This window comes from Elephas maximus, chromosome 3 (genome assembly GCF_024166365.1).
Source record: "Elephas maximus indicus isolate mEleMax1 chromosome 3, mEleMax1 primary haplotype, whole genome shotgun sequence".
Lineage (NCBI taxonomy): Eukaryota > Metazoa > Chordata > Mammalia > Proboscidea > Elephantidae > Elephas > Elephas maximus.
Window position 1 is genome coordinate 62,932,330 of NC_064821.1, and position 26,530 is coordinate 62,958,859.

The 26,530-nt window shown below is 54.0% G+C and overlaps 1 protein-coding gene across 1 annotated transcript in view; it reads left to right on the forward strand.

Annotated features, from left to right (window-relative positions):
* Positions 1-25,828, forward strand: part of EPHA8 (EPH receptor A8) — a 38,413-nt gene extending 12,585 nt beyond the window's left edge. Inside the window, exons 4-17 of the mRNA XM_049875892.1 lie at positions 8,245-8,400; positions 10,545-10,880; positions 15,057-15,181; positions 15,249-15,411; positions 19,465-19,558; positions 20,371-20,438; positions 21,403-21,567; positions 21,772-21,957; positions 22,227-22,288; positions 23,056-23,265; positions 24,360-24,509; positions 24,580-24,770; positions 25,315-25,488; positions 25,648-25,828. Coding sequence (XP_049731849.1) covers positions 8,245-8,400; positions 10,545-10,880; positions 15,057-15,181; positions 15,249-15,411; positions 19,465-19,558; positions 20,371-20,438; positions 21,403-21,567; positions 21,772-21,957; positions 22,227-22,288; positions 23,056-23,265; positions 24,360-24,509; positions 24,580-24,770; positions 25,315-25,488; positions 25,648-25,762 — 2,195 coding nt within the window. The 3' untranslated portion in view covers positions 25,763-25,828. The remainder of the gene's footprint in view (positions 1-8,244; positions 8,401-10,544; positions 10,881-15,056; positions 15,182-15,248; positions 15,412-19,464; positions 19,559-20,370; positions 20,439-21,402; positions 21,568-21,771; positions 21,958-22,226; positions 22,289-23,055; positions 23,266-24,359; positions 24,510-24,579; positions 24,771-25,314; positions 25,489-25,647) is intronic.
* The last annotated feature ends 702 nt before the right edge of the window (positions 25,829-26,530 follow it).

A 26,530-nucleotide genomic window follows, 5' to 3' on the forward strand; every position in this document is an offset into this window, starting at 1 on the left:
GTGTGTGGGCAGACAGCTGGTGTCCCTGTTGTCACTGGGGTCAGCCTGGCTTTTCTGTCCTTCCTTAGCCTCCCCAGGGGCTGGACACGTGGCAGCTCAGCCACCCAGAGCACGGTGATGCCTGGCCATTGGGACTATTGGTTCCCTGGGGTGATGGGGTGCAGGGGAGGGGGATGTTCCCACACAGGAGTCAGAAGCCTGTGGCCCATCCCCAGACACCCTCAGGGAAAACTGGGACGGGAGCCCTGACAGCCACCAGGAACATACTCCTAGCCTTTTACTGCTGACACACAGGTGCCGCAGCTACAGTTCAGGGGACCTTGGTCCCCTGATTGCCCATCCTTCTGTCCCTGGCAGGCAGGAATGGCCCCTCCATGCTGACAAGACAGCAGGCCATAGGCTGGCAGTTACAGGTGATACACATGGTAGAGATCCAGTGGTTTGTGCTTGGATGTTAACACAAAGCTTGGCAGTCTGGATCCATCCAGTGCCATGGAAGAAAGTCCTAGTGATCTATTTCCATAAGATTACAGCCATGGAAAGCCCTGTGGAGCAGTTCTACTTTGCCATACATGAAATTACCAGGAGTCAGAATCGACTTGACAGCAACGGGTTATACAAGGTGGTTACAGAGTCCAGTTCAGTACAGCTTGGGAGCTGTCTAACCCAAAGATCCCTAGGACCAAGACCTTCCGTCCAGCTACCAGGCCCTTCCCAGCCCCTCTCTGGGACTCTCTGGTTTCCTTAAGATATCTTTCTTCACACCCTCAACTGCTACAAGTCTTCACTTCTCCTGGGCCCTAAACACCTTGTGTGACTTTTTGTATCTGGATTTGTCCTACCCTCTATGGCCTAGTTTGCTGGGCTACCCAAGCCGCCAGCCTCTCCTCGTGCTTCACCTGACAGAAATCCCTGTGCTTTTCAACTTTCCACTGGGTAAGAACGATAGCAAGCATCCCTGTTGCTGTTATGACTTACATTCCATTTTATAGATGGGGAAAGCGAGGCTCAAGAGATAGTGTCCCTTGTTTAGGCATCACTGCTGGTAAGAAGTGGGGCTAGGACTTGAATTCAGGTCTGTCTCGCTCTGAGCCAGATGTAGACTTTTAACCTATGCCTGGCTTACCCCTGGATGCTTTCCCTTCTGGAAATGGGTCCCAATATCCCCTCATTCTGACGGGGATAATAAGTATGTTGGCAACAATTTTTTGAGTGTTTGCCATGTGCCAGGCACTTTGATAAACACTCCTTACACACTATGTCAAGTGCTCAAGTGCTTGTTCGGTATAGCGTCTGCTGTCCCAGGCCCTGGGGAGTCCCTGCCTTTTCAGAGCTCACATTCGAGTGAGGCTAGTTTCTCCTTTTTACAATGGTCCTACAAGGTGTCTTAGTATTCTAGGACTGCCGTACAAAATACCACAAACTGGGTGGCTTAGAAGAACTGAAATTTGTAGTCTCACAGTTCTGGAGGCTAGACATCCAAATCAGGGTATCAGCCATGTTGATTCCTTCTGAGGACTCAGAGAGAAACTGTTCCATGCCTCTGTCCTAGCTTCTGGTGGCTCCTGGCAATCCTTGGCGTTCCTTGACTTGCATCTGCCTCTGTAGCCACATGGCGGTCCTTCGTCTGTCTATCTCTCTGTGTCTGTTCTCCTCTTTCATGACATCATGCAGATGGAATTAGGCCCCACCCTGCTCCAGTGTGACCCCATGTTAACTGATAACAGCTTCAGAAACCAATTTCCAAACAAGGTCATGTTCACAGGTGCCAGGGGGACCCATCGTATCTTTTGGGGGACCCAATTCAATCTATAATGCTAAGTACCCAAGAAGAATTGATGCCTTTGAATTGTGGTGTTGGCGAACAATATTGAATGTACCGTGGACTGCCAATCTGTCTTGGAAGAAGTGCAGCCAGAATGCTCCTTAGAGGCAAGGATGGCGAGACTGCGTCTTACATACTTTGGACATGTTGTCAGGAGAGATCCGTCCCTGGAGAAGGACATCATGCTTGGCAGAGTACAGGGTCAGCGGAAAAGAGGAAGACCCTCAACGAGGTAGATTGACACAGTGACTGCAACAGTGAGCTCGAGCATAGCAACGATTGTAAGGATGGCACAGGACCGGGCAGTGTTTCGTTCTGTTGTGCATAGGGTCGCTATGAGTTGGAACTGACTCGATGGCACCTAACAACAACAACAACAACCCATTTTACATTATATGTCCATTTCACAGATGAGAAGAACTGAGCCCCCTCAACTACTAAGTAGCAGAGTAGAGATTCAACCCGAGGTTGTCTGACTCCAACTGCTTCCTCTGTCCACAAACCCCCCTTCAGAGCCCAGCTGTCCTTCTCCCAGGATGACATCTGAATAGTTTATAACTGGTACAGCATAAGCCGTCACAAGCGGGCTGGCTGGTCAGTGCAGACCTGCCCAAGGTCAGCCTCGCTGCCCCAACTCTGAATATAGGCAGCTGGCACATGTAAGCCAGCTGTTTGCACAGAAATACACTCGTACGTAGGAAGGAGTCTTGTCCCCCTGACTCCGGAGGCTGGGGCATCGCCGAGAGGTCTCAGGAGCTGCTGCAGCCTCCTTGTTTGACAGAGGAGGAAAATAGAGCTCAGAGAGGTAGTGAATCTTATAGAAGGCTGCACAGCATGTCCAGGCAGGGTAAGCAATGGAACCTTCTGGGGCTGGGAGAGGCCAAGGCCACCCTCGTTTCCTGGCACTGTTGATGCATTAATAAAAAATAATAAATGCCAAACAAAGCAGGGTTAGGAAATCACAGAGTATTTTGGATTTAACATTGAAATCACAATACAGCATAATTATGTCAGTCACAAGATAATTACAGGTTTTATAAAAAATACTAATTCCTAGTGCACTGCAGGCGTGCCGTCTGGGGACGGGGTGCCAGTTTTAAGTCGCGTGAGAGACTCTTCTCAGCCCTGGTGGCGGGCCCCTGGGACCGTCTGTGTAACCTCATTTGGAAAGAACATCCTTCACGCAGGGGACCCCCGGCCCAGGAGCCCTCTCAGCACCCCCCATCCCCACCCCCTGGAGGCCCTGGTCCTCCTTGGTGGATAGCCGGGGACTGGGGAGAGTAGGGGCCAGGCAGGAGCTGGGGACAGAGTCGAGGGGCCTTTCCTGGGCACCCTGCCCCCACCCAACTTTGAGGGTGTCTTAAGGACACCTCCTGACGTCCCTGGGCTGCTCAGCCATCCTCTCTGAGCAAACAGTGAGAGGAAGGGCAGGAGAGGGGCTCCCTCTTACCCAGCCCTAAACCCCCTCTCCTCTAGTGATAGGAGAGCAGGTCTGGAGCCTGAGGCTGCAGCAGGGACCAAGCCACAGTGACAACATCCGCCCAGCCTCCGGCTTCCCTTCCCACTGGTTTTACCCTCAAAGCTTCCTTCAGAAGGTGGCCAGGAGGCACTTGGTTTTACAGATGAAGAAAATAAGGCCCAGGAGGAGAAGAGGCTACCCAGGTCACACAGCTCTTTAGAGGCCTTGCTGAGACTACACCTGGAGACCCATGGAAGCGTGTCAGAGCCAGGCAGAGCTAGTCCAGCTTGTTGTTGTTGTTAGTTGCTGTCAAGTCGATTCCGACTCATGGTGACCCCACGTGTGCAGAGTAGAACTGCCCCATAGGATTTTCAAGGCTGTGACCTTTGGAAGCAGATTGCCAGGCCTGTCTTCAGAGGTGCCTGTGGGTAGGTTCAAACTGCCAGCCTTTCAGCTAGCAGTCGCAGGGCTTAACCACTTGCACACCAACTTACCGGCAGGGAAATGGACACCTAGAAAGGTGGAGTGACTCACCCAAGGACACACAGCTAGGAGTGGTTGATCAGATCTCAAATTTCCCAACTCCCCCCACTGCACAGTTCCTGACCCAATGACCACCCCCACCCCAACCCGGATGCACTGCCCATCCCCGGCTCCAGTCCAAATGGGAAGGACCCCTTAAAGCGACACCCAGTGGAGCAGCAGCCAAGGGTCTGAAGTGCCAGTTGCTGTCCTGCCTGTCACCTGGACACAGAATATAAATCACCCTCCATGGCCCTAATCATCTTTCCATAAATATCAGATTCTCATTTCGGAGGGGGGGTGTGAACGACGAGCTTTTTGGCCTTCCTGACTGTGTTTCAAATCTGATTTAGAATTAATTTCCTTTGGTCGTCCACCGGCGACACCTTATTTGTCAAATCTCAAGCTCTTTGCTGGGGAGAGGAGAGAGGTGGTCGGGGCCACAGGCAGCTGCTGGCCTGACAGGCGGCCTGGGCAAGGTGCCCTCGGCAGGAGCAGGAGCCCCTCCTGGCTCTCGGCCTGACACCCGGTGCACACAGACTCCGGAAGCGCCCGGGGTCGATGGGCAGGGCCGGGCCCCAGCTCAGAGCTGCTCCATCTGTCTCAGCCATTCATTCTCGGCCCAGGCTCCAGGTCTCCAGACTCCCCGAGGCCTGGTGATTAGTATTCTTATTAAAGATTATTTTATTTTCATTGCTCGGATTAATCTGGCCTTGACACGTTACAGCCATATGGGTATTAGCCGAGCATGTGAGAACCCCGACTGGTGAGAGGTAGAGCGCCGTGGCCCTCACTAAGCTCTGGGCTTCCCCACCTGGGTTTGCATCCTGGCTCAGCTGCGGAACCTGGGGCGAGGCACTTGAGCACGCAGAGCCTCTCTTTCCTCTTCTGCCAAATGGATGTGTGAATGCTGACACCACAGAATTGTAATAATAAGTGCCAGGCAATGCCCTGGCATGAATTCTGGTGGCACGGTGGTTAAGAGCTATGGCTGCTAACCAGAAGGTTGGCAGTTCGAATCCGCCAGCTGCTCCTTGGAAGCCCTATGGGGCAGTTCTACTCTGTCCTGTAGGGTCAATATGAGGCAGAACTAGCTAGATGGCAGTGGGTTTTTTTTTTTTTTTAACTCATGTAATCCTGGGTGGTGCAATTGGTTAACAAGCTTGGCTAAGATTCGAGTCCACCCAGCTGCACCTCACAAGAAAGGCCTGGCCATCTACTCCTGAAAAATCAGCCATTGAAACCTCTATGGATCACAGTTCTACTCTGACACCCATGGGGTTGTCGTGCATTGGAATCAACTCCACGGCAACTGCTTAATCCTCACAACAGCCCTAGGAGGCATGATATTGATATTATCCCCATTTTACAGATGAGGAAACTGAGACCTAGCAACCTGCCTAATGCCACTTAGCTAAGTGGGTTAGGCATGAAGAGGAACCCAGGCAGTCTGCTCTCAGGTTTCTGCCTTTAACCGATAAGGCCTAGATGAGCTTTGTAAACAGTCAGGGGTTTACAGAACGAAGGCTGTTGTGCTGCCCTTCCTGCGTGCATCGCGGGATGTCACCACTCCTTCCCTTGTCATCTCTCCTGTTGGTCTGAAAGCACCTTGAGAGCAGGACCAGCTCTTATTTATCTTGGGTCACCCACACTTGGCCACAGTAGAAGCTCAACGAATGTTGACTGAAGGAAGGGATGAGGGTCAGTATAAGCCTACGGTCCAGGAGATGCTAATCGGCGTGGCTCCTGTAATTACAGCGAGGATTGCTGTCATTCAGTTCAACAACAGGTTCAACAAATATTTGCTGACAAATTGCAAAGCCCTTGCAGTGATGCCTCTTGTGCCAGCTTCTCGGGCTTGGAAGAAGCTCATGGCAGCCTCAGTGCCAAGGAGCAAGGGCGGGTCTTAGCTGTACATTCTGGGGGCTTCTGGAAGGAGGCAGCGAGATCATGGCTTGTCAACAGGGTCCCCGTGACTCCGAGCTCCCAGCCCCGAGCCCAGCCCCCAGTCAGGCCTGAACCTCCTTGAAGGTTCCCTGAGATGGCAGGAGACACCTCAAAACTGGGGTATGTGTTCCCTAACTCCCCAACCTCTAGGCTCCTTCTAGCTCCATCCCCTGCCTCTGAGTCTGTGAAGCAATTTGTGGTCATCACCATTTTTCCTGACTTCAGGCTGTCTCTCAAGTTTGTAGAAATTCACAAATTAACCTGGTTGTGGCTGTTATGATAAAAAGATACAACCGCCAAAGAAGATATGCTCTGAAATGACCTAGTGTCTTTCCAAATGGAGTTTCTCTCGAGCTCTGAGTTTTCCAGAACAGGATTTGGTGGAGAGGATCGCAGCAAGCTCCCTGCTCCTCCCTGTCACAGGGGAATTCAGTCATGGTGGGCCTGGGAGCTGCCTAGCTGGGTGCCTAAATCCATGGGGTCTCTCTCTGCCTGGAGCAGATGATGGTGGGATCAGCTTAGTTGAAAACCCCCACCAGCACTGACATAGCTTCTGCTTGGGCCAGCCCTGTGCCAGGAACTGGGGACTTTCAGATGAATTAAGGCCGCTCTGCCCTTATTCATGGGGGCAGTGGTGGCTCGTGGTAGAATTCTAGTTTTCATGCAGGAAATCTTGGTTCATTCCCTGGCCAACACACCTCACATGCAGCCACCACCCGGCTGTCAGTGCAGGCTTGCGTGTTGCTATGATGCTGAACAGGTTTCAGCAGAGCTTCCAGACTAAGATGGACTGGGAAGAAAGGCCTGGTCATCTACTTCTGAAAATCAGCCAGTGAAGACCCTGCGGATCACGATGGTCCAATCCTGTTGTGCATAAGATTGCTATGAGTCAGGGGCCAACTCAAAGGCAGCTAATGACAACAGCCCTTATTCACAAGGATCTGTTCACAAGAATCTCCCAGTCTATGGAGAGAGTCAGACACACAGGTAAATACGTACAGCCATAGAGTTACAGATGGCGAGACAGAACAGGACTGTGGGGGTGGGGGGGGAAGGCGGGGTCACTTCTATGTGTGTGTATGTGTGTGTGAGTGTTCATGTGTGTGTACATGCAGAGATGTCCAGAAAAGCTTCGTGGAAAAGACAGTTAGAATGATTCTTGAAAGAGGAATTTGACAGGTAGACACAGCAGAAAAGATATTCCAGGATGAAGGCATAGCATGTGCAAAGGCCCGGGGGCAGGAAGCAGTCTGCCGGGCATGGGGAATGGCCAGTCCAGCTTGGCTTGAGGATGGAGTGTGAGGGTGACACAGAAGCAGGCTGCAAGTGGGTTTTGGTCTTGCAGGGGGCGGGGCTCTGAATGCCAGACTTCATGGTTCAGGTCTTGGGGGTTTGAACAGGCAGTGACATTGTCAGGTGTGTGTTGTAGAGACAGTCTCTCAACCTAGAACATTCCTGCTCTCTGCATAGCTGACTCCTTCTTATCCTTCAGGCCACAGCTAAATGTCCTTTCCTGAGAGTGGCCTTCCCTGACCATCCCCTTGGCTTCTTCCACCAATTCCTGTTGACCACATCATCATCTTTACTTCCCTTCTAGAAATAATGACAGCCTATTTACTGTGGGTCTCCCCCTCTAAATACGAGCTCCCTGAGGGCAGAGATTGGGCCTCCAGGGCCTAGAACAGTGCCTGGCACACAGTCGGTGCTCAGTAAATGCTGGTTGAATGAATGAATGATCAGGCTGGGAGCTGTGTTTGGAGGGGGCAGGGCTGGCGGCCAATGAGGAGGCTGCTGTGGTGGCAGGGGTGTGGGGAGAAGGGCCAGGTATGAGAAAGTCAGTCCCAGAAATGGTGACTGGTGACCGTATGGATCTGGGAGGGGGAGCTTGTAAATCAGATTCCCAGACCCCAGCCCTAATTCGGGTGGGACCAGGAATCTGTATTTTTATAGAAGTGGTTCAATGTCTGCCCACATTTGGGAATCACGGGTCTTACTACACATGTCTGTCTTCCAGTCACACACCACCCACTCTCATTCCCTGTCCTGCTCTCATGTCCTGACCACAGGTTTTGGTCCCTCCTCGGATCTTCAGGTCTCCTCCTACCTGTTCAGCCCATGGCTTCACCCCCTGAGGCTGGTGGGTCTGAGGGCCAGTGCTGCATGAAGGAAAGAGATTGAGGCTGGATGAGGAGGGTCAGGGGGATTCGGAGAAGCTCAAAAGTGGGCTCCCTCCCTGTGCAGACTTTCGGGCTAGACTCAGGTGCCCAGAGTCCAAACCCCAGCTCTGTCCAACTTGCTGTGCAATCTTGTGAAAGTCACACACCCTCTCTGTGCCTCAGTCCCTCCATCTGCAAATGAGGGTAGGACAGTTTGCAGGCCTGCCCCTCTGTGTCTCTGGGGGATCTGCCAAGAAGCCCTGGGTTAGAGTTGGAGCTGTCACCAAACCCACCACAGTGGCCCGGCTCACCTGCAGCCACCTTCTCCTCCACAGCCTGCGAGCTGGGCTTCTACAAGTCAGCCCCCGGGGACCAGCTGTGTGCCCGCTGCCCACCCCACAGTCACTCTGCAGCCCCCGCGGCCCAGGCCTGCCGCTGTGACTTCAGCTACTACCGTGCAGCCCTGGACCCACCGTCCTCAGCCTGCACCCGTGAGTATTGCCCCCCCCAGCCCCGCCTCAGCCTACGTGTCCCTGCAAGACCCAGACTGGGCCAGGGCCCCATGCTCAGACCCCATAGGCCTCAGGGAGCCAGTTCTCTGTGGGCGAGGTCAGACTAGCCAGGGGTCAGCCTGGGGGTGGGAGGACTCTGGCCCTTCAAGAGTGGCCTTGACCTCTCTGGGCTCCCAGCCTCTTGTCATGGTTGATCTGCCATCTCTGAAGAGAGAACTTTCCTTCCCTCCCTGTGTCTCTCCCCTGCCCCAGAGTGCAGATGAGGGCTGGATGCATGCCCTTCCCAGCACTGGACAGCTCTGTTCATCTTCTGACCCAGCAGTGATCCTGGTGCTGGTGCTGGGTGGGAGGAGAGGGGGGCTGCCCATGAGGTAGGGGTTGGGGGCCTGGAGAAAACCACCATCATCCTTGATGAAGGGGTCAGAGCCGCAGAATGCCCAGAGCTCTTGTAAGCGTGGTGCCTGAGTGTGTGCCTTTGGCGTGTGTGTGGTGCCTGCTTGTAAGATTGCATGTGGGTATCTGGTACTGTGTGTGTCCTGGGATGCCTGCAGCGACTGTGTGATTCTGTGTGTGTGACCATGTGTGTCTGTGTTAGCAGCTGCTCCTGTCTGCAGTGTTTGTATGCCTGAGCGTGAATGTGTGAGTACCTGTGCCTACCTATATAAAGGACGTTAGATGTGTACCTGTGTGTGTATGTACACCTCTGGGTCCCTGTAAAGCCTGGACAAACGTGTCTGTGAGCCCACCATGTGGGCGAGGTGGAGTGCATGTCAGCCTGTGCTGGAAGTGTGTGCCAGAGAGGGTGTGGCTGCGTGCGTGTGCATGCCCGTGAACCTGGCGGCTGTGCCTGCAGGGCTGCGTGAAGGTCTCACTGTTCTGCTGATGCGGCTCCTCTGTGCTCTGCTCACAAGTGCAGCCAGGCCTGGGGAGGGGCTGCAGCCAGCTGCTCACACCCACCCAACCCCGCTTGCCAGCTCTGGGTGTTTGTGGTAGGGTGGGGGGTACTGCAGACTATTCTGATTGATTTTGACCCCAAACTGTCACAGCCTCCACCCCTTCTCTTCCTCCCCCCACCTCCATCACCACAGCCCCAGGCTCCCAGCAGGTGGCAGTGAAGGCCCAGGTATATTCACACATGTGCATACATGTATGTGCAGACACACACGTGCCCTCCCTCCCGCCACTGATGCTGCCCAGACCCCTGTGCCTTCCCCACGTGGGGTCATGGACACTCACACTCTCTGGATCGCCTCTGGTGTCTTTCCAAATCCACACTTCAGTGCCTTAAGGTTCTAGAAACCTTGTAAAGACTGGGCTGTTCATATCCTATACCCTTCAGATTCTAAGATTCTCTTCCCTTAGGAGTCTAAGATTATGATTCTGAAATTCTACGATCCTATTTTCTTAAGTGCTAAGATTCTCTGCCCGGGACTTGGAGAGTGGGAATTCCGAGGCTCAGGGGTCCTCACAGCCCCCATGCCCTCCTGGATCAAGTCCTCACCCCCAGGGACCTACCCCAGACCCCCACCCCAGTGGTCTGCCCGACCATGTGGCTGCCCCTCTCCAAAGCCTTTTGTGCTTCCCAGCCTGGGGCTCCCCTTCTGGGGTGGGGGAAGGCATGCGTGGGGTACATGAGGGGCTTCCTGGGCCCCCAATTTACCCTATGGTGTGTGCTCAGTGGCATTTGACACTAAAGACAGCAGGGGGGGTTAAGGAATGGACTGTGGCATGCAGATGACGGGGCTGTTTCACACCCAGGGTGGCTGTGGCCTCCCCCTCCGCCCCAGGGCTGGGTGGTCTCTCCCCCAGTCTGGATGAAAACTTTGAGAAGCATAAGCCCCTCCGGTTCCTGGGGTCCCAGTGGTTCTGCTGGGTGGCTTAGGTATGTATGCTTAAATATTGAAGATGCAGTCCCAGTCTGATGGTGGAGACACAGCCTCTGTCCTCTACTCCAGAAGGGTGGAGTAGATGTGATCTTATCCTTGGGGAACCCCAACTGTGATGAGGGAGACACAGCCCTTCCCTTGGGGAACCCCCAATCTAACAGAAGAGACTGGGCCAGCCCAAATACATGCCTCCTGCCCCCACCTGTCACTCAGGCTGGCATGTGTCTCTGCTCCCAGGGCCACCCTCGGCCCCGGTGAATCTGATCTCCAGTGTGAATGGGACATCGGTGACCCTAGAGTGGGCCCCCCCACTGGACCCGGGTGGACGCAGCGACATCACCTACAATGCCGTGTGCCGCCGCTGCCCCTGGGCGCTGAACCACTGCGAGGCGTGTGGAAGCAGCACCCGCTTCATGCCCCAGCAGACGAGCCTGGTGCAGGCCAGCCTGCTGGTGGCCAACCTGCTGGCCCACATGAACTACTCCTTCTGGATTGAGGCCGTCAATGGTGTGTCCGACCTGAGCCCCGAGCCCCGCAGGGCCGCTGTCGTCAACATCACCACAAACCAGGCAGGTAGGCGGAGACGCTCCGTCCCCCAGCTCCCCCAGCCCCATGCCCAAAGTGGACCCAGGGTCCAGACACTGACTAGTCGTGAGGGCAAGGGCAAGTGCTAGTCTCTCCTGGCCCTGCCCTCCTCACCAGGACTCTGAGCTGGAGGTTCTTCACGCTCTGAGAAAAGCAGAACACGTTGTGTAAGTGGGAGGAATCCAATAAGCTCAGAGACAGGCTAGTGTGGTGGGCACTGGACTAGGCTTCCAGAACATTCCTTCTCTGTGCCTGTTTCTTCCCTAGCGCAATGAGAATAATTGTACCTGCCTCAGCTACTGTTGTGAGGCTTCAACGAGAGAAATGAAAATACTGAGCCCATCACCTGGCCCGTGGTCCATGCTCAATAAATGTCATTAAAAAAACAAAATCACTAAGATTATCATTTTCGGGAACAGCTGCCACTGCTGCCCCTGGATGGATTTGGTCACACTGGCTTGGACAACAGCCATTTATCTGTTTCTAACCAGTTGGGCTGAATCCACCCCCTGGAACCTCTTTCTTTCCAAACTCAGATGGGTCCTGCCTGTCAAGTGACAGCCTGACCTTACATGCCTGGGACCCCAAGGATCCTCACCTACCATCCCACCATTTCACAGAGAGAGAAACTGAGGCTCAGTCAGAGAGTTGCCCGTTGTCACAAGGATAGGAAGTGTCAGAGCCAGGATTTGAACCCAGATCCACCTCTGCCTCAAGTGAAACAGGCCTCCCTTCTCTGAATCCAGGCCATCTGTCTGCATGATACCAGGGCTTCAGCCACTCAGTATACTCTCCCATCCAACAAGCCTGTGTCGAGGACCCACTAAGTGCCAAGCAACACTTGCGCTTAATGCTTAAGCCCTGCCCTTGCCTGCCTGTCTCCAGGACAACTGAGGCACAGCTGGGTGGTCGGTGTGAGGGGTGGAACAAGAACACCCAGCAGCCAGACACCATGCAGTGTGTCCTGAAGAAACCAGAATCCTCCTTTGAACCCATGTTCCCTTCCAGCAACTGGGCCATTTCTTTACACAGAGAAACTTCTTGAAAGAGCTGTCTACATTTGCCATATCTACTTCCTCTGCTCTGCAGGCCTTTTCAGGCAACTCCACTCAGGCATCTTTCCCCACCTAGCCACAGAAATGCAACAGCCCACCTCTGCCACATCTAGCGGGCACTTCTTAAACCCTTTTCTTCCTTGATGTGGTTGTTTTCTCTTGGCTTCGGTGACACGCCCCACCCACCCCCTCTCTCTGGCCAGCCCAGCTCCATCTTCACTGGCACTACCTCCTCTGACAACCTCTAAAGGCTGGAGGTTCTTGGCTTGCCCTGGGCCTTCCTCTCTTCTCTCTACCAGGAGCTCATCATCCCTGGGTGATCCTAACAGAGCCATGGCTTGAATTCCACCTTCATGCTGGCAGCCGCCTCATTTATGTCCCCAGCCCAGGTCTCCCCCTTGAGACCCGGCTGCCCGTTCCCATCCCACATGATGAGAAACTTATCAAACTCAACACTCCTAAACCTACGCTTCCCACAGGCCTCCCCATGGTAGGAAGTGGCACCACTGTTGACCGAGTTCCTCAAGCTCAAACCCAAGGAGTCATCTCCCTCTTGCCTGCCACATCCATCCAGCAGCTAGTCCCCCCAGGCCTCCCTTCCAAGTATGTCGTGAATCTGACCACTTCTCACTCCTCAGCCCCACTGCTCTGGTCCATGCCCCCATCACACGTTGTCTGGAAGACCACAGTCGCCCCCTCTTGCCCCAAGACTTCATTCTCCACACCACATCCTGGATGACTTTGAAAAACCTAAGATAGATCAGACCCTATTGGAACCCTTGAACAGCTTCTGACTGAGCGCAAAACCAGTTCAAACTTCTCTCTAGGGTCCACACGGCCTTCTGTAATCTCGCCCCGCCCATCTTGCTGACCTCTTCCTGTCTACTCCTGTCACCTCACCCCCTTCCAGCTACGCAGACCTCCAGTTCCTGTCCTTGCACATGCCAAGCCCTCCCTGCCCTGGGCCTTCGGTCTGCCTTTTCCTTCTGAATGCATGGTCTTCTCAGGCCTGGCTGCTTATCCTCCTCCAGGTCTCAGATCCACTAACACCCCTGCCTCAGGGAGGCCCCTTGATCACCCCAGTTGCCTGGCCCATCCCCTCCCGGCCCCTGCATGAGGCGCCTCCATCACAGTCCTCCCTTATTTACTGTGTCTCCCTCACTAGGCATCAGCTCCTGTGGGCTGTCTTGGTCACTACTGAACCCCCAGGTCCTAGCCCAGTGATGGGCACATGGCAGGCTGTCTGTAAACCTGGAGGAGAGATGAAGGGGAACCTATAATCTAGGATGGGGCTGGGGTGAACAGCAGCCCCTGAGCAAGTGGGTGAGGTTTGTACAGTCTTCTCTTCGCTTGTCCCTTCTGCCTGCCCTTCACCCTCCACCTCTCCCCATCCCTCCTGCCTGTGCCATCCCTTCCTGCCTGCGCTTCCCCTATTTCCTATCTCCCCTCCCCCTTCTAACTGTCCTTCCCCCCTCCAGCCACCCCCTGGCCTCTTCTTCACAACCACCTCCTCCCTGGAGTCCACCTCTTCCCTGGATCCCTCTCTGATACCCGTCTGTTTCCCTCCCACATCTGAGCCCTGGCCTCACTCTGTGGCTACCCCACTCATGGAGCACCTCCTGCCTTGGGACTTCCAACGACAACTTTCTGGGTGTTTAAGAGGCACCCAAGTATTCCTGGTGCTGTATGTGCCCCTCACATACGATGGCCTCCACTCCTCCTGGCGGTTGGTACCCACCAGCCTTACTTTATGGATGGGGACACTGACATCCCAAGACAGTAAATGGCTCGGCCAGGGTCACAGCTGGTAGGAGAGGGAGCTAAATTGTAAGCCCAAACCTGATTCCTGGGCTTGTGGGGTTTCCCTGGACCACACCCCTCCAGCTTCACTCTGGGGTTGCTGCTTTATTGCTCATGTCAGTGTCATCCAGCAACATTTATTTGGCTCCTTCTGTGTGTAGTCCCTGCCTTCAGGGAGCTCCCAGGTGGGTAGGGAGGCCATGCCTAGGTATGAGGGAAGAGCTAGAAGGAACGGGGACCTGTGGGGCAGAGTCAGAGGACAGGAGGAGACCTGTGGGCTGGAGGGGTCCTGTGCCCTGTCTTCAGCTTGGCAGTGGTTCACTGGTGGCTGTAGCCACATCTGACACTTTCCAGCAGATTCACCTCAGAAGTAGTTGTTCTGAACACGGGGGGGGGGGGGGGGTGGGGGTGGGGGTGGGAGTGAATGAACGAAGTGAATGAGTGAAGGAGTGAACAGGTGACTTAGTGTGCTCTAAAGAGTATTATTGCTAGGTGCCTTCAGGTTGGTCCCCAACTCATGGCAACCCCATGCACAACAGAACGAAACATTGTCCAGTCCTGTGCCATCCCTGTGATCTGTTTTGGATCAGACTATTGTGACCTATAGGATTTTCTTTGGCTTTTTTTTCATATGTAGATGGCCAGGGATTTCTTCCTAGTCTTAGTCTAGAATCTTCACTGAAAGCTGCTCAACATCATAGCAACACACAAACCTCCACCGACAGACAAGTGGTGGCTGCACTTGAAGTTAATTGGTTGGGAAGAATATTGAGGTCAACCCAGCCCCCTCCCAAGCATCCAGAGCTGTCCTGGCCGCACCCTCCAGGCCCGGGCAGTGAGTCCAGTTCCTTCAGTTTTTTTTCCCTCCCTTCTGCTTTCCTTTCCTTCTTTCTCAAGCATTCCTGAGCATCTGCTCCACAATGAGCCTGGTCTGGAGACACCAGGTACCCAGGCTCCCAGGGCAGACAGGGGCTGCTGGGTGTCTCAGCATGATTTGCAGTGGGCAGGCCTGGCTGGAGAGGAGGAAGAAGAGGAGGCAGCGAAAGCTGGGGCAGTCAGGCCTCACTGAGGTCAAGCTAGCCCCAGCATCCCAGGCCAGAGCCAGGCTGTGCTGATCCCAGGCATTGACCCAGGTGGCCAAGGCTTTGCCAGGAGAACTGGAGGGTGCTGGCTCTCCTGAGCTGGGCCAGAACAGTCAATGAGATGAGCATGGCCCAGATAGGGTCCTCAGCAGGGCCTGGGGCTGGGGTGGGAGAGGCAGCCTGGATGATCACCTGTGCCTCCACCTGACTGAGCCGGCTTCCCCCAGCACCATCCCAGGTGGTGGTGATCCGCCAGGAGCGGGCAGGCCAGACCAGCGTCTCGCTGCTGTGGCAGGAGCCTGAGCAGCCCAACGGTATCATCCTGGAGTACGAGATCAAGTACTATGAGAAGGTACCTGGAGGGACAGGGACGGGGAGGGCGGCTGCTGGGGCCTTGGCTGACCCCCCTCCTGTGGCAGGACAAGGAGATGCAGAGCTACTCCACCCTCAAGGCCGTCACCACCAGGGCCACTGTCTCAGGTCTCAAGCCAGGCACCCGCTACGTGTTCCAGGTTCGAGCCCGCACCTCTGCAGGCTGCGGCCGCTTCAGCCAGGCCATGGAAGTGGAGACTGGGAAACCCCGTGAGTGCAGGGGTGGGTGGAGGGGACTGGACCGGGCAGGGGCGCCAGAGGGCCTGGTGAGGGCCGGGAAGAAGCTCCCATGCCTGAGCTGGTGCATGTGCTATGGTCAAGCCATGCTCTCCTCATCCTTCGAGGTGGGGCTGTTATTGTCATTTACGCAGGTGGACAAACCTGAGGCTCAGAAAGGAAAGTTCCCTGCCAAGGCCGCAGAGCTGGTAACAGCCCCACCACCCACTGGCATTTTTTGGCCATCCCTGTCGCTCTCAGGCATTGGGATGCCCTTGACCTTTACCTTATAATCTTCCCAAAGACCTTCTAGTGGGTTGGTATTATCCACACCCGAATTTTACAGTTGAGGAAAAAGAGGTGCAGAGCAGTCAAGTTATTTGCCCAAGGCTACCCACCAAAGTAAGATGTGGATGTGAGCCTGGTCAGCTTGGAGGCCAAGTCCAGGCTCCTCCCCCAGCATCTTCCCACTCCCAGCCTCTAGGGCACTGGTTCTTAAAAGTAGCCCAGGACCAGCAGCATCAGCATCACCGCAGAACTTGATGAAATGCAAATTCTTGAGCCCCACCCCAGACCTGTTCAATGAGAAACCCCCTGGTGTGGATCCAGCATCTGGATTTTGACCAGCTCTCCAGGTGACTCCCAGGATGCCCCCATTTGAGAACCACTGACTTAGGGTTGCCCCTCCACTTCCCCTGCCCCCATCTCCAGACAATTGGTGCCCTCTCTCGTGTGGGTGGGCACCCTCCAAGAGGTGGTGCTAGGTGGAGTTAGTAGACCCTTCACCCGGCACTCCCTTGGCACCTGTGTGTCTCAGGGGCTGGGAGGTCCAACACCACTTTGAGGCACCCCCGGCCCCACCCCACTTACTGTATGGGCTGAGTGAGTTCTCTGAGCGTCAGTTTTCTCATCCGTAAGCGGAAGATAACCTTTGGGTCACCCCAGAAGCACGTTATTGTTAGCTGCCATCAAGTCGCGTCTGACTCATAGCGACCCTATGTACAAGAGAATGACACACTGCCCAGTCCTGCACCATCCTCACAATCCTTGCTATTTTGAGCCTGTTGCTGCAGCCACTCTGTCAGTCCATCTTGTTGAGTCTTCCTCTTTTTCACTGATCCTGTACTTTACCAAGCATGATATCCTTCTCCAGGGACTGGTCCCTCCTGATAATATGTCCAGTGTATGTGAGAAGTCTTGCCATCGTTGCTTCTAAAGAGCATTCTGGCTGTACTTCTTCCAGGACAGACTTGTTCATTCTTCTGACAGTCCATAGTATATTCAGTATTCTTCATCAACACCGTAATGAAAAGGCATCAATGCTTCTTCGGTCTTCCTTTTTCACTGTCCAGCTTTCCCATACACATGATGCGATTGAAAATACCATGGCTTGGGTCAGGCTCACCGTAGTCCTCATCATGACATCTTTGCTTTTTAACACTTTAAAGAGGTCTTTTGCAGCAAATTTTCCCAATGCAATATGTTGTTTGATTTCTTGACTGCTGCTTCCATGGGCTTTGATTGTGGATCCAAGTAAAATAAAATCCTTGACAGCTTCAATGTTTTCTCCACTTATCATGATGTTGCTTATTGGTCCAACTGTGAGGATTTTTGTTTTCATTATGTTGAAGCATAATCCTTTAAGTCCTCTTCACTTTCAGCAAGCAAGGTTGTGTTATCTGCATATCACGGGTTGTTAATAAGTCTTCCTCCAATCCTGATGCCCAGTCTTCTTCATATAGTCCAGCTTCTTGGATTATTTGCTCAGCATACAGATTGAATAGGAATGGTGAAAGGATACAACTCTGACACACACCTTTCCTGATTTTAAATCACTCAGTATTCCCTTGTTCTCTTCAAACAGCTGCCTCTTGGCCTATGTACAGGTTCTGCATGAGCACAATTGAGTGTTCTGGAATTCCATTCTTTGCAATGTTATCCATAATTTGTTAGATTCACACAGTCGAATGCCTTTGCATATTCAATAAAACACAGGTGAGCATCTTTCTGGTATTCTCTTCTTTCAGCCAAGATCCCTCTGACAGAAGTGATGATATTCCTTGTTCTACATCTTTTTCTGAATCCGGCTTGAATTTCTGGCACTTCCCTGTTGATATACTGCTGCAACCGTTTTTGAATGATCTTCGGCAAAATTTTACTTGCGTGTAATATTAAAGATATTGTTCCATAATTGCCACATTCTGTTGGATCACTTTTCTTTGGAATGAGCACAAATATGGATCTCTTCCAATTGGTGGACTAGGTAGCTCTCTTCCAAATTTCTTGGCATAGACAAGTGAGAGCGTCCAGTGTTGCATTTGCTTATTGAAACATCTCAATTGGTATTCCATCAATTCCTGGGCCTTGTTTTTCACCAATGCCTTCAGGGCAGCTTGGACTTCTTCCTTCAGCACCGTTGATTCCTGACCATATCTACCTCCTGAAATGGTTGAGCACCAACCAATTCTTTCTGGTACAGTGACTCTGTGTATTCCTTCCATCTTCTTTTGATGCTTCCTGCATTCGTTGTTCAATATTTTGCCCGTAGAGTCCTTCAATATTGCTACTCAAGGCTTGAATTTTTCTTCAGTTCTTTAAGCTTGAGAAATGCCAAGCATGTTTTTCCCTTTTGACTTTCTAACTCCAGGTCTTTGCACATGTCAATATAATACTTTCCTTTGTCTTCTCGAGCTGCCCTTTGAAATCTTCTGTTCAACTTTCACTTTATCATTTCTTCCTTTCACTTTAGCTACTCTACATTCAAGAGCAAGTTTCAGAGTCTCTTCTGACATCCATTTTGGTCTTTTCTTTCTTTCCTGTCTTTTTAATGACCTTTTGTTTTCTTCACGTATGATGTCCTTCCATAATTCATCTGTCCTTCAGTCGTTAGTGTTCAGTGTGTCCAATCTGTTCTTAAGATGGGCTCTAAATTCAGGTGGGATATAATCAAGGTCATGCTTTGGCTCTTGTGGACTTGCTTTAATTTTCTTCAGCTTCAACTTGAACTTGCATATGAACAATTGATGTTCTATTGTTCTGTGTAGTCAGCCCTTGGCCTTGATGATATTGAGCTTCTCCATCTATTCTTTCCACATATACAGTGGGTTTGATTCCTGTGTATTCCATCCAATGAAGTCCATATATATAGTTGCCGCTTATGTTATTGAAAAAATATATTTGCAAATGAATAAGCCGTTTGTCTTGCAAAATTCCTTCATGCGACCTCTGGCGTCATTTCTATCACCAAGGCCGTGATTTCCAACTATCAATCCTTTGTTTCCAACTTTCGCATTCCAATCACCAGTAATTATCAATGCATCTTGATTGCATGCTTGATCAATTTTAGACTGCAGAAGTTGGTAAAAATCTTCAGTTTCTTCTTCTTTGGCCTTAGTGGTTGATGCACAAATTTGAATAAAAGACATATTAACTGCTATTCCTTGTAGGTGTATGGATATTATCCTATCACTGACAGCGTTGTACTTCAGGATAGATTTGAAATGTTCTTTTTGACAATGAACATGACCCCATTCCTCCTCAATATATCATTTCCAGCATAGTAGACTATATGATGGTCTGATTCAAAATGGCCAGTACGAGTCCATTTCAGCTCCCTAATGCCTAGGATATCCATCTTTATGCCTTCCATTTCATTTTTGGAAGCATGTGGGAAGGGTTAATTGAGACACAGATGTGCAGCCCTTGGCACACATTACCTCTGTTGCTATTAGGGCTAGGCCGGATGGGCATTTGGGAGCTCCTACTACAATTGAGGAAACTGAGGCTCAGAGAAATTGACTTTCCCCAGATCACAGACCTGGGACATGGTGGCACCAGATCTGGGAAGTTAGGAATCCTTGAGCAACAGGATTTTGAAAGGGAAGCTTAGTGGGGACATGGGGACAGAGGAAGAGGTGACCAGTGCCCTGACTCTGGGCTAGTGGCTGAGGCAGCTGCTCACCAGGCCCCAGGAGGGCTTCCATCCCCCTGGATCTGAGGCCAGGGCTGAGGGCCTGGTTCCCCCACCATCCCTGGTTTCCCCTGCAGGGCCCCGCTATGACACTCAGACCATTGTCTGGATCTGCCTGACGCTGATCACAGGCCTGGTCGTGCTTCTGCTCCTGCTCATCTGCAAGAAGAGGTAGGTGGTCCTGAGCTCCCACTGCCTCCAGCCCCTCCTCCTGAGGGTGTGCCTCCCACCTGCCCCAGCCCCACCTGCCCCAGCCCCACCTAAGCCAGTGGTCCCCCGTGCCTGGGGCTGCATTCCCTTCCAGACACATCATCTCATTTAATGCTCATGACACTCCCATGAAGTAGAGATTCTGTCTGACCTCATTTTGCACCTGAGTTAATTGGGGATCAGAAAGGTTGGGTCACCTGCCAAGGTCACACAGCAGATAGAAGTCAGAGCCAAGACATGAACCCAGGTTTGTCAAAACTGAAGACTCTTGGGCACAGTCCCTTTTCCTACTCCATTCCCAAGGGAGGTGGAGATGGGATAGTGTGTTTCCTGCAGGCCTAAGACCCCAGAAAGAGAGGACTGAAAGTAGATGGAGAAACTGAGGCCCAGAGATGGGAAGAGAGTTGGCAGGGTCACACAGAGGAATTGGCGTCAGAAGCCTCATCCCCCAACCCCTTCACCAGGGACAGTTTCGTGTAAAATGAGACTAATGTTGTCCCAGGCTTTCCTGTGAGGGTGAAGTGGACTTGACAGCACTTTGTAAACTGTACAGTCCTTTGTAAATAAATGTCACCGCTGTCCTAGTCCAGCTGGGGGAGAGTCAGAGAGTGTGAACTCTCTCTGTAGACTTTGTAAGTTGCCAGTGTCAGGGACAGGGGCTGGGTGGCAGGGAAGGTGAGTGGAAGGGAAGGGCCCTCACTTGTCCCTGAGTGGGGCCAGGGCCGGGCCAGGGGCTGGCCTGGCCTTAGGCCGGGCACTGACCTTCTCCACAGGCACTGTGGCTACAGCAAGGCTTTCCAGGACTCGGACGAGGAAAAGATGCACTATCAGAATGGACAGGGTGAGTGCAGGGGCCCAGGGATCTGCAAAGAGGAGGTCGTGGTGGCACCCAGTGTCTGTTCTGGGGTTGGCACAGGTGGGCAAGGAGAGAGGTGCCCACAGAGAGAGCTAGAGCCCCAGAAGCAGATGTTAGGATGTCACAAAGACCCGAGACCGCAGAGGCACAATGCTGTTCAGCTTTCTCGGGTCCGCAGACCCTATTAAGGATGCTGGGGGTGCTTTCCCCAGGGAAGCACACACACGCACACATACACGTGCACACACACCACAATTTCAAGAGGGTGTATAAACTCCTGGACAAGAGTAGGATCCTGTAGAGACCTTGGAAAACAAGGCGAATAGGGGGCAGGTGTACCTCCATGCCCCACTCCTGTGCCCATGGTACCCATCGCTGTCGAACTGATTCTATCTCAAACTGCCCCATAGGGTTTCCAAGGCTGTAATCTTTCCAGAAGCAGACTACCATGCCTGTCTCTTGCAGAGCGGCTAGTGGGTTTGAGCTGCCAACCTTTCGGTTAGCAGCCAGACGCTTAACCACAACACCACCAGGGCTCTTTATGCCTGTGGTAGACCTTGGTATTAGTCATGTTACTCATGCCTGTTTAGCCTGAATGCAGCCTCAGAATCCTTCTTAACAGTCTTCTAGGAACAACTTTGGCTTTTGTAGGGAAACCTTTTTTGCCACACCCCTACCCCAGAGCAGTTAAAAATCTTAAGGACCCTAAAAGTGATCCCAGAAAACCCTCTGGAAACCGCTGGAGATCCCAGTGTCATAGAGCCTTGGAGCTACTTCATAGAGACACTGCTTTCACTTGGAAAGCATTTATAGAACACCTACTGCTTGCCGCCACATCCTGAGATTCCAAGGATCACCCCTCACGCTACCCCAGACTCATCCCAGGCCCGGGGCTGCTGAGAGAATTCTTTCTGGACCCCGCTGAAGGCCCTCTTCCCTGTCCCCTCAGCACCCCCACCTGTCTTCCTGCCCCTGCACCACCCCCCGGGGAAGGTCCCAGAGACCCAGTTCTATGCAGAGTCCCACACCTACGAGGAGCCAGGCCGGGCGGGCCGCAGTTTTACCCGAGAGATCGAGGCTTCCAGGATCCACATTGAGAAAATCATCGGCTCTGGTGAGCCTCAGGAGCTGTAGGGTGGGGCAGGACAGAGGGCACCAGGGGAGGGGCACCCAGGGCAGAGGGAGAGGGGACTGAGGAGCCTGCATAGCCAGGCCCCCGGGGAACACGGGGTATGTGGGGCCGGGGGCATGCAGGGGCTGGGGTGAAAGGGGGAGAGTCCCATGCCTTTTCCTTTCCTGCCCCACTTGGGGTCTATAGGAGAATCCGGGGAAGTCTGCTACGGGTGGCTGCGGGTGCCGGGCCAGCAGGATGTGCCTGTGGCCATCAAGGCCCTCAAACCTGGCTACACAGAGAGACAGCGGAGGGACTTTCTGAGTGAGGCATCCATCATGGGCCAGTTTGACCACCCCAATATCATCCGCCTTGAGGGGGTCGTCACCCGTGGTAGGTGCCCTCCTGCCCAGGACAAGGCTCTAGGTCCCGGGTCCATCACCAGATCACCCTGCTTTGCCCCTGCCCTGACCCCATCCCCTTGGCTCAAGTCCCCAGATAACTCTAGGGAGGTGATGGCCAGAACCCCAGTGGGAGCCCTAGGCTTGCTCTGGGACCCTCAATGCTGGCCCAGCTCCTGGCAGCTCCTGAGACGGGGCATGTTTGTGGAGTCAGCAGCCCTGATCCTCACCAAGAGCACGCTCTCCCCTTCCCCTCCCCAGGCCGCCTGGCAATGATTGTGACCGAGTACATGGAGAACGGCTCTCTGGACGCCTTCCTAAGGGTGCGTGTCCTGCCCCCGCCTTTCTCATGGGCTGCAAGGACAGACATTCAGTCCGGATGTTGAGAGACGATGTGGGGCCCTCCACACACACCCTGACAGCTTGGACCTGACAGACCTGGGGAAGAGGGGTATAGGGAGGGGGTCTTAAGGATCAGGCCAGTGAACTGCCTTCCAGCCTCCATCACAGGAGAGTCCCTCTGCTCCACTGGGTCCTGCTGCCCTGCCCTGCACACAGGCTAAGAGGGGGCCCCACCCAACAAGGAGGCATGGTGGGTGAGGTAGAAATCTCTAGATTCCCAGCCCCAGCCCTGCCACTTTCTTGCTGGGCACTCAGGCATGTGGCTTAACCTCTCTGGGCCTCACATACCTCCTAGAGCTGCTGTGGCTACGAACAAGACCATGAAAGTAAATCTTAAACTGCCAAGGGCTTCATCAATAGTGATTGTTGTTGTTGGTTGCCATCAAGTTGATTCCTACTCATGACGACCCAGTGTGTGCAGAGTAGAACTGCTCCATCAGGTTTTCAAGGCTGTGATCTTTCAGAAGCAGATTCCCAGGCCTGTCTTCCAGGGTGCCTCTGGGTGGGTTTGAACCACCAGCCTTTCGGCTAGTAGTCGAGCGCTTAACTATTTGCACTGTCCAGGGACCTCATCAACACTGAAGCACTTTGCACATTGCAAAGAGCCGTCTTAAAGTGTCACTCAGTTGGAAGGCTTCCTGTTCACAAACCAGGTGCCTTCCGGAACTCAAGCTGTGTCCCTCTGCAGACCCACGATGGGCAGTTCACCATCATGCAGCTGGTGGGCATGCTAAGAGGAGTGGGCGCCGGCATGCGCTACCTCTCGGACCTGGGCTACGTCCATCGTGACCTGGCTGCCCGCAATGTCCTGGTTGATGGCAACCTAGTCTGCAAGGTGTCTGACTTCGGGCTGTCACGGGTGCTGGAAGACGATCCTGATGCCGCCTACACCACCACGGTGAGTCACCCACACCCCTTTTTGCTAGGTTCTGGGAGGAGTGAGGTGGCCTAGGAGGTACAGGAAGGCTCTCCTCAACCCGGAGCCTGATGGTTCTGCCATATGTAGTTAGGTGAAGTTGGCAGTTTCAGGGTTGCCTTCGATGTGGGGCAGCTCCTGTCTCTTCTCTGTACCTTAGTTTCCCCCTCTAGGAAATGGGAACAATTTTGCCTGCCTTCTCACCATCACCAAGAGGTTCGGGCTGGTCTCCATGCTGTCGTTCACTCACCTGGACTTTGGGAGAATCAGCATCTCTCTGAATCACACAGAGTCCATATCTGTCCAAAGTTCCATGAGAAACGCAGTCGTTTTCAAAATGTGTTCTGTGGAGATTTGGGTTTCTCTGGAGTCCCTGGGTGGTGTAAACGGTTCATATGCTAGGCTGCTGACCGAAAAGCTGCTGACTTGAGTCTACCCAGAGGTGCCTTGGAAGAAAGGCCTGGTGATCTACCTCTGAAAAATCTGCCATTGAAAACCCTCTGGAGCACAGTTCTGCTCTGATATACATGGGGTCACCATGAGTGGGGTCGACTTGACAGTGACTGGTTAGAGGTGCCTTTGGGGCTGCCTTAGAGGCGGGAAGCTGAGTGGGCAGGGGCCCTGGGTACCACCCCTGCCAGAAGATTCTCTTTGGCTCTCTCACACCGAGCCTCTGAAGGTGGTTTCACTTATGGAGAGGATTTTGTGACAGACAAAGGAGGTGGACGAGTTAGGAAGCTACTAGGCCATGATGTCTGAGCTTCCTTCACCTGTTGACTTATATTGCCCCATTGCCCCATTGACTTATATTTATTGTGCACCTACTGTGTGCCAGGCACTCTGCACACATTTCATTCGATCTTCACTACAGCTCTGTGAGGCAGGGCTCCCCCATCAGACAGGGACTCTTGGAAGGTGGAGGCTGTGCCTCCCTCAATGGGACTGTGAGTTCCCCAGCCTAGGACACAGGACCCCAGTGTTCAGCTCCCTGACATTGGGTCAGGGAGATGCCCCCCACCCAGATCCAACCCCAGGTGGGCCTTGGCAGCCCCTCAACACTCCTGTGTCCATTGCAGGGAGGGAAGATCCCAATCCGCTGGACAGCACCTGAGGCCATCGCCTTCCGGACCTTCTCCTGGGCTAGTGATGTGTGGAGCTTTGGCGTGGTCATGTGGGAGGTGCTAGCCTATGGGGAGAGACCCTACTGGAACATGACCAACCACGACGTGAGTGCTGGCCCTGACTGGGTAGAGAGGTGGAGGTGAGGCCCCAAGCTCAGCACTGTGCCCCCCTCAGGTCATCAGCTCCGTGGAAGAGGGATACCGCCTGCCTGCACCCATGGGCTGCCCCCGTGCCCTACACCAGCTCATGCTTGATTGTTGGCACAAGGACAGGGCCCAGCGGCCTCGATTCTCCCAGATCGTCAGTGTCCTCGATGCACTGATCCGCAGCCCTGAGAGTCTCAGGGTCACGGCCACCGTCAACAGGTGCCTGGTGCCCACCCCAGCTCCATCTCAGGCCCCAGACAGGGCCTGAACCCATGCCTTGTCCTGAGACGGCTCTGCCCTGACCCCTAGACCCGCTGCAGCCTGGGCCCCTGACCTCTCCCCAGCCCAAGTCCCTAACCTCTGTTCTGTCTGGACCCTGACCTCTGCCCTGCCTGGACCCTTGACCTCTGCCCTGCCTGGGCCATGACCTCTGTCCTGCCTGGCCCCTTGACCTCTGTCCAGCCTGGACCTCTAACTTCTGCCCAGCTCAGACCCTTGACCTCTGCCCAGCCTGGACCTGTGACCTCTGCCCAGCCCAGGCCCTTGACCTCTGCCCAACCTGAACCTCTGACCTCTGCCCTGCCCAGGCTCCTGACCTGTGCCCTGCCTGTGTCCTTCCTCAGCTCTCTACTTCCAAGCCTGGCCTCTGGCTCTTCAGACTCTTCTGCTGAGTCTGGAGGGAGGCCAAGGGTGGCTAGCGCCAGGGTCCCTGAGAAAGGCAGAGGCCCTGGCACACCACTCACCAAGGGCCCCTGTGTCTCAGGTGCCCACCCCCCGCCTTTGCCCAGAGCTGCTTTGACCTCCGTGGGGGTGGAGGTGGTGGTGGGGGCCTCACCGTGGGAGACTGGCTGGACTCCATCCGCATGGGCCGCTACCGCGACCACTTTGCTGCTGGCGGCTACTCCTCCCTGGGCATGGTGCTGCGCATGAACGCCCAGTGAGTGGGGGGCAGGGCTGGTGGTCCTGGAGGGGGAGGGGAGGGGGCAGGGAAGCCAGAGGTAGGACTGCTGAGGAGGTTGGCAGCTCCATGGGAATGGGCACAGGCCTGTCCCCACGGCTCCCAGGCCACCTGGTCAGCGCCACCATACCTTTGCAGGGATGTGCGTGCACTGGGCATCACCCTCATGGGCCACCAGAAGAAGATCCTGGGAAGCATCCAGACCATGAGGGCCCAGCTAACCAGCACCCAGGAGCCCCACAGGCACCTCTGACCGACACTCTGTGGGGCCTGGGCAGCCACCAAGCCAGCCTAGGTCGTGGCAGCCGTCAGCGGACTTGCAGGTTGACTGGCGGTCAGGGTGGCCTCAGGCCTCTGGCTTCCTCCTTGGCTGCTGTCCTTCCAGGCACCAGGGAGGCCAAGCAGCCCATAACACAGCTGGAGTGACTGGGGTCAGGTCACCTGGGAAGGGGCCTTTAGTGCCCAGCATGGCCACAACACCTGCTTCCCAGAGCAGAGGGCCTTCCCTTCCCCCGAGGCAGAGCCTCAGTGTCACTGAGCTCACCAGATGCTGCTCACCTGCCTGGGCGTTTGTGTGTGTGTGTGTGTGTGTGAATACACACATATGTGCTATGGGGTGTGTTCTCACGAGGTCATGAGAGCTCCTGGAAACATGATCGTGTGTGTGTATGTGTGTGTCCACATCAGGACCCCACGTGGGTAACTGCATGCTCTGATGCGTGTGTTTATTCACTATGGCTGGGGCCCATGTGCATGATCGTGGATGACGTACCGTGTATGAGGATATGTGTCACAGGGGTGTGAGCAGGGAGCTCGGTGTGACACTGCCCGTCACACGTGAGGTCAGGCCCCACCACCCACAGGGACTGGGGAGACCTCATGCCCACCTCTCTCCACGCCTGGAGGCGGAGCAGGGGCCACTTCTGAACGGCACCAGCACCAAGCCCACCTGTCTCTCTGCCCAGGCAAGCCCACCCCGGCTGTATCTCAGGTCTGGGCCCTCCCTCTAGCTGGGGGGCCA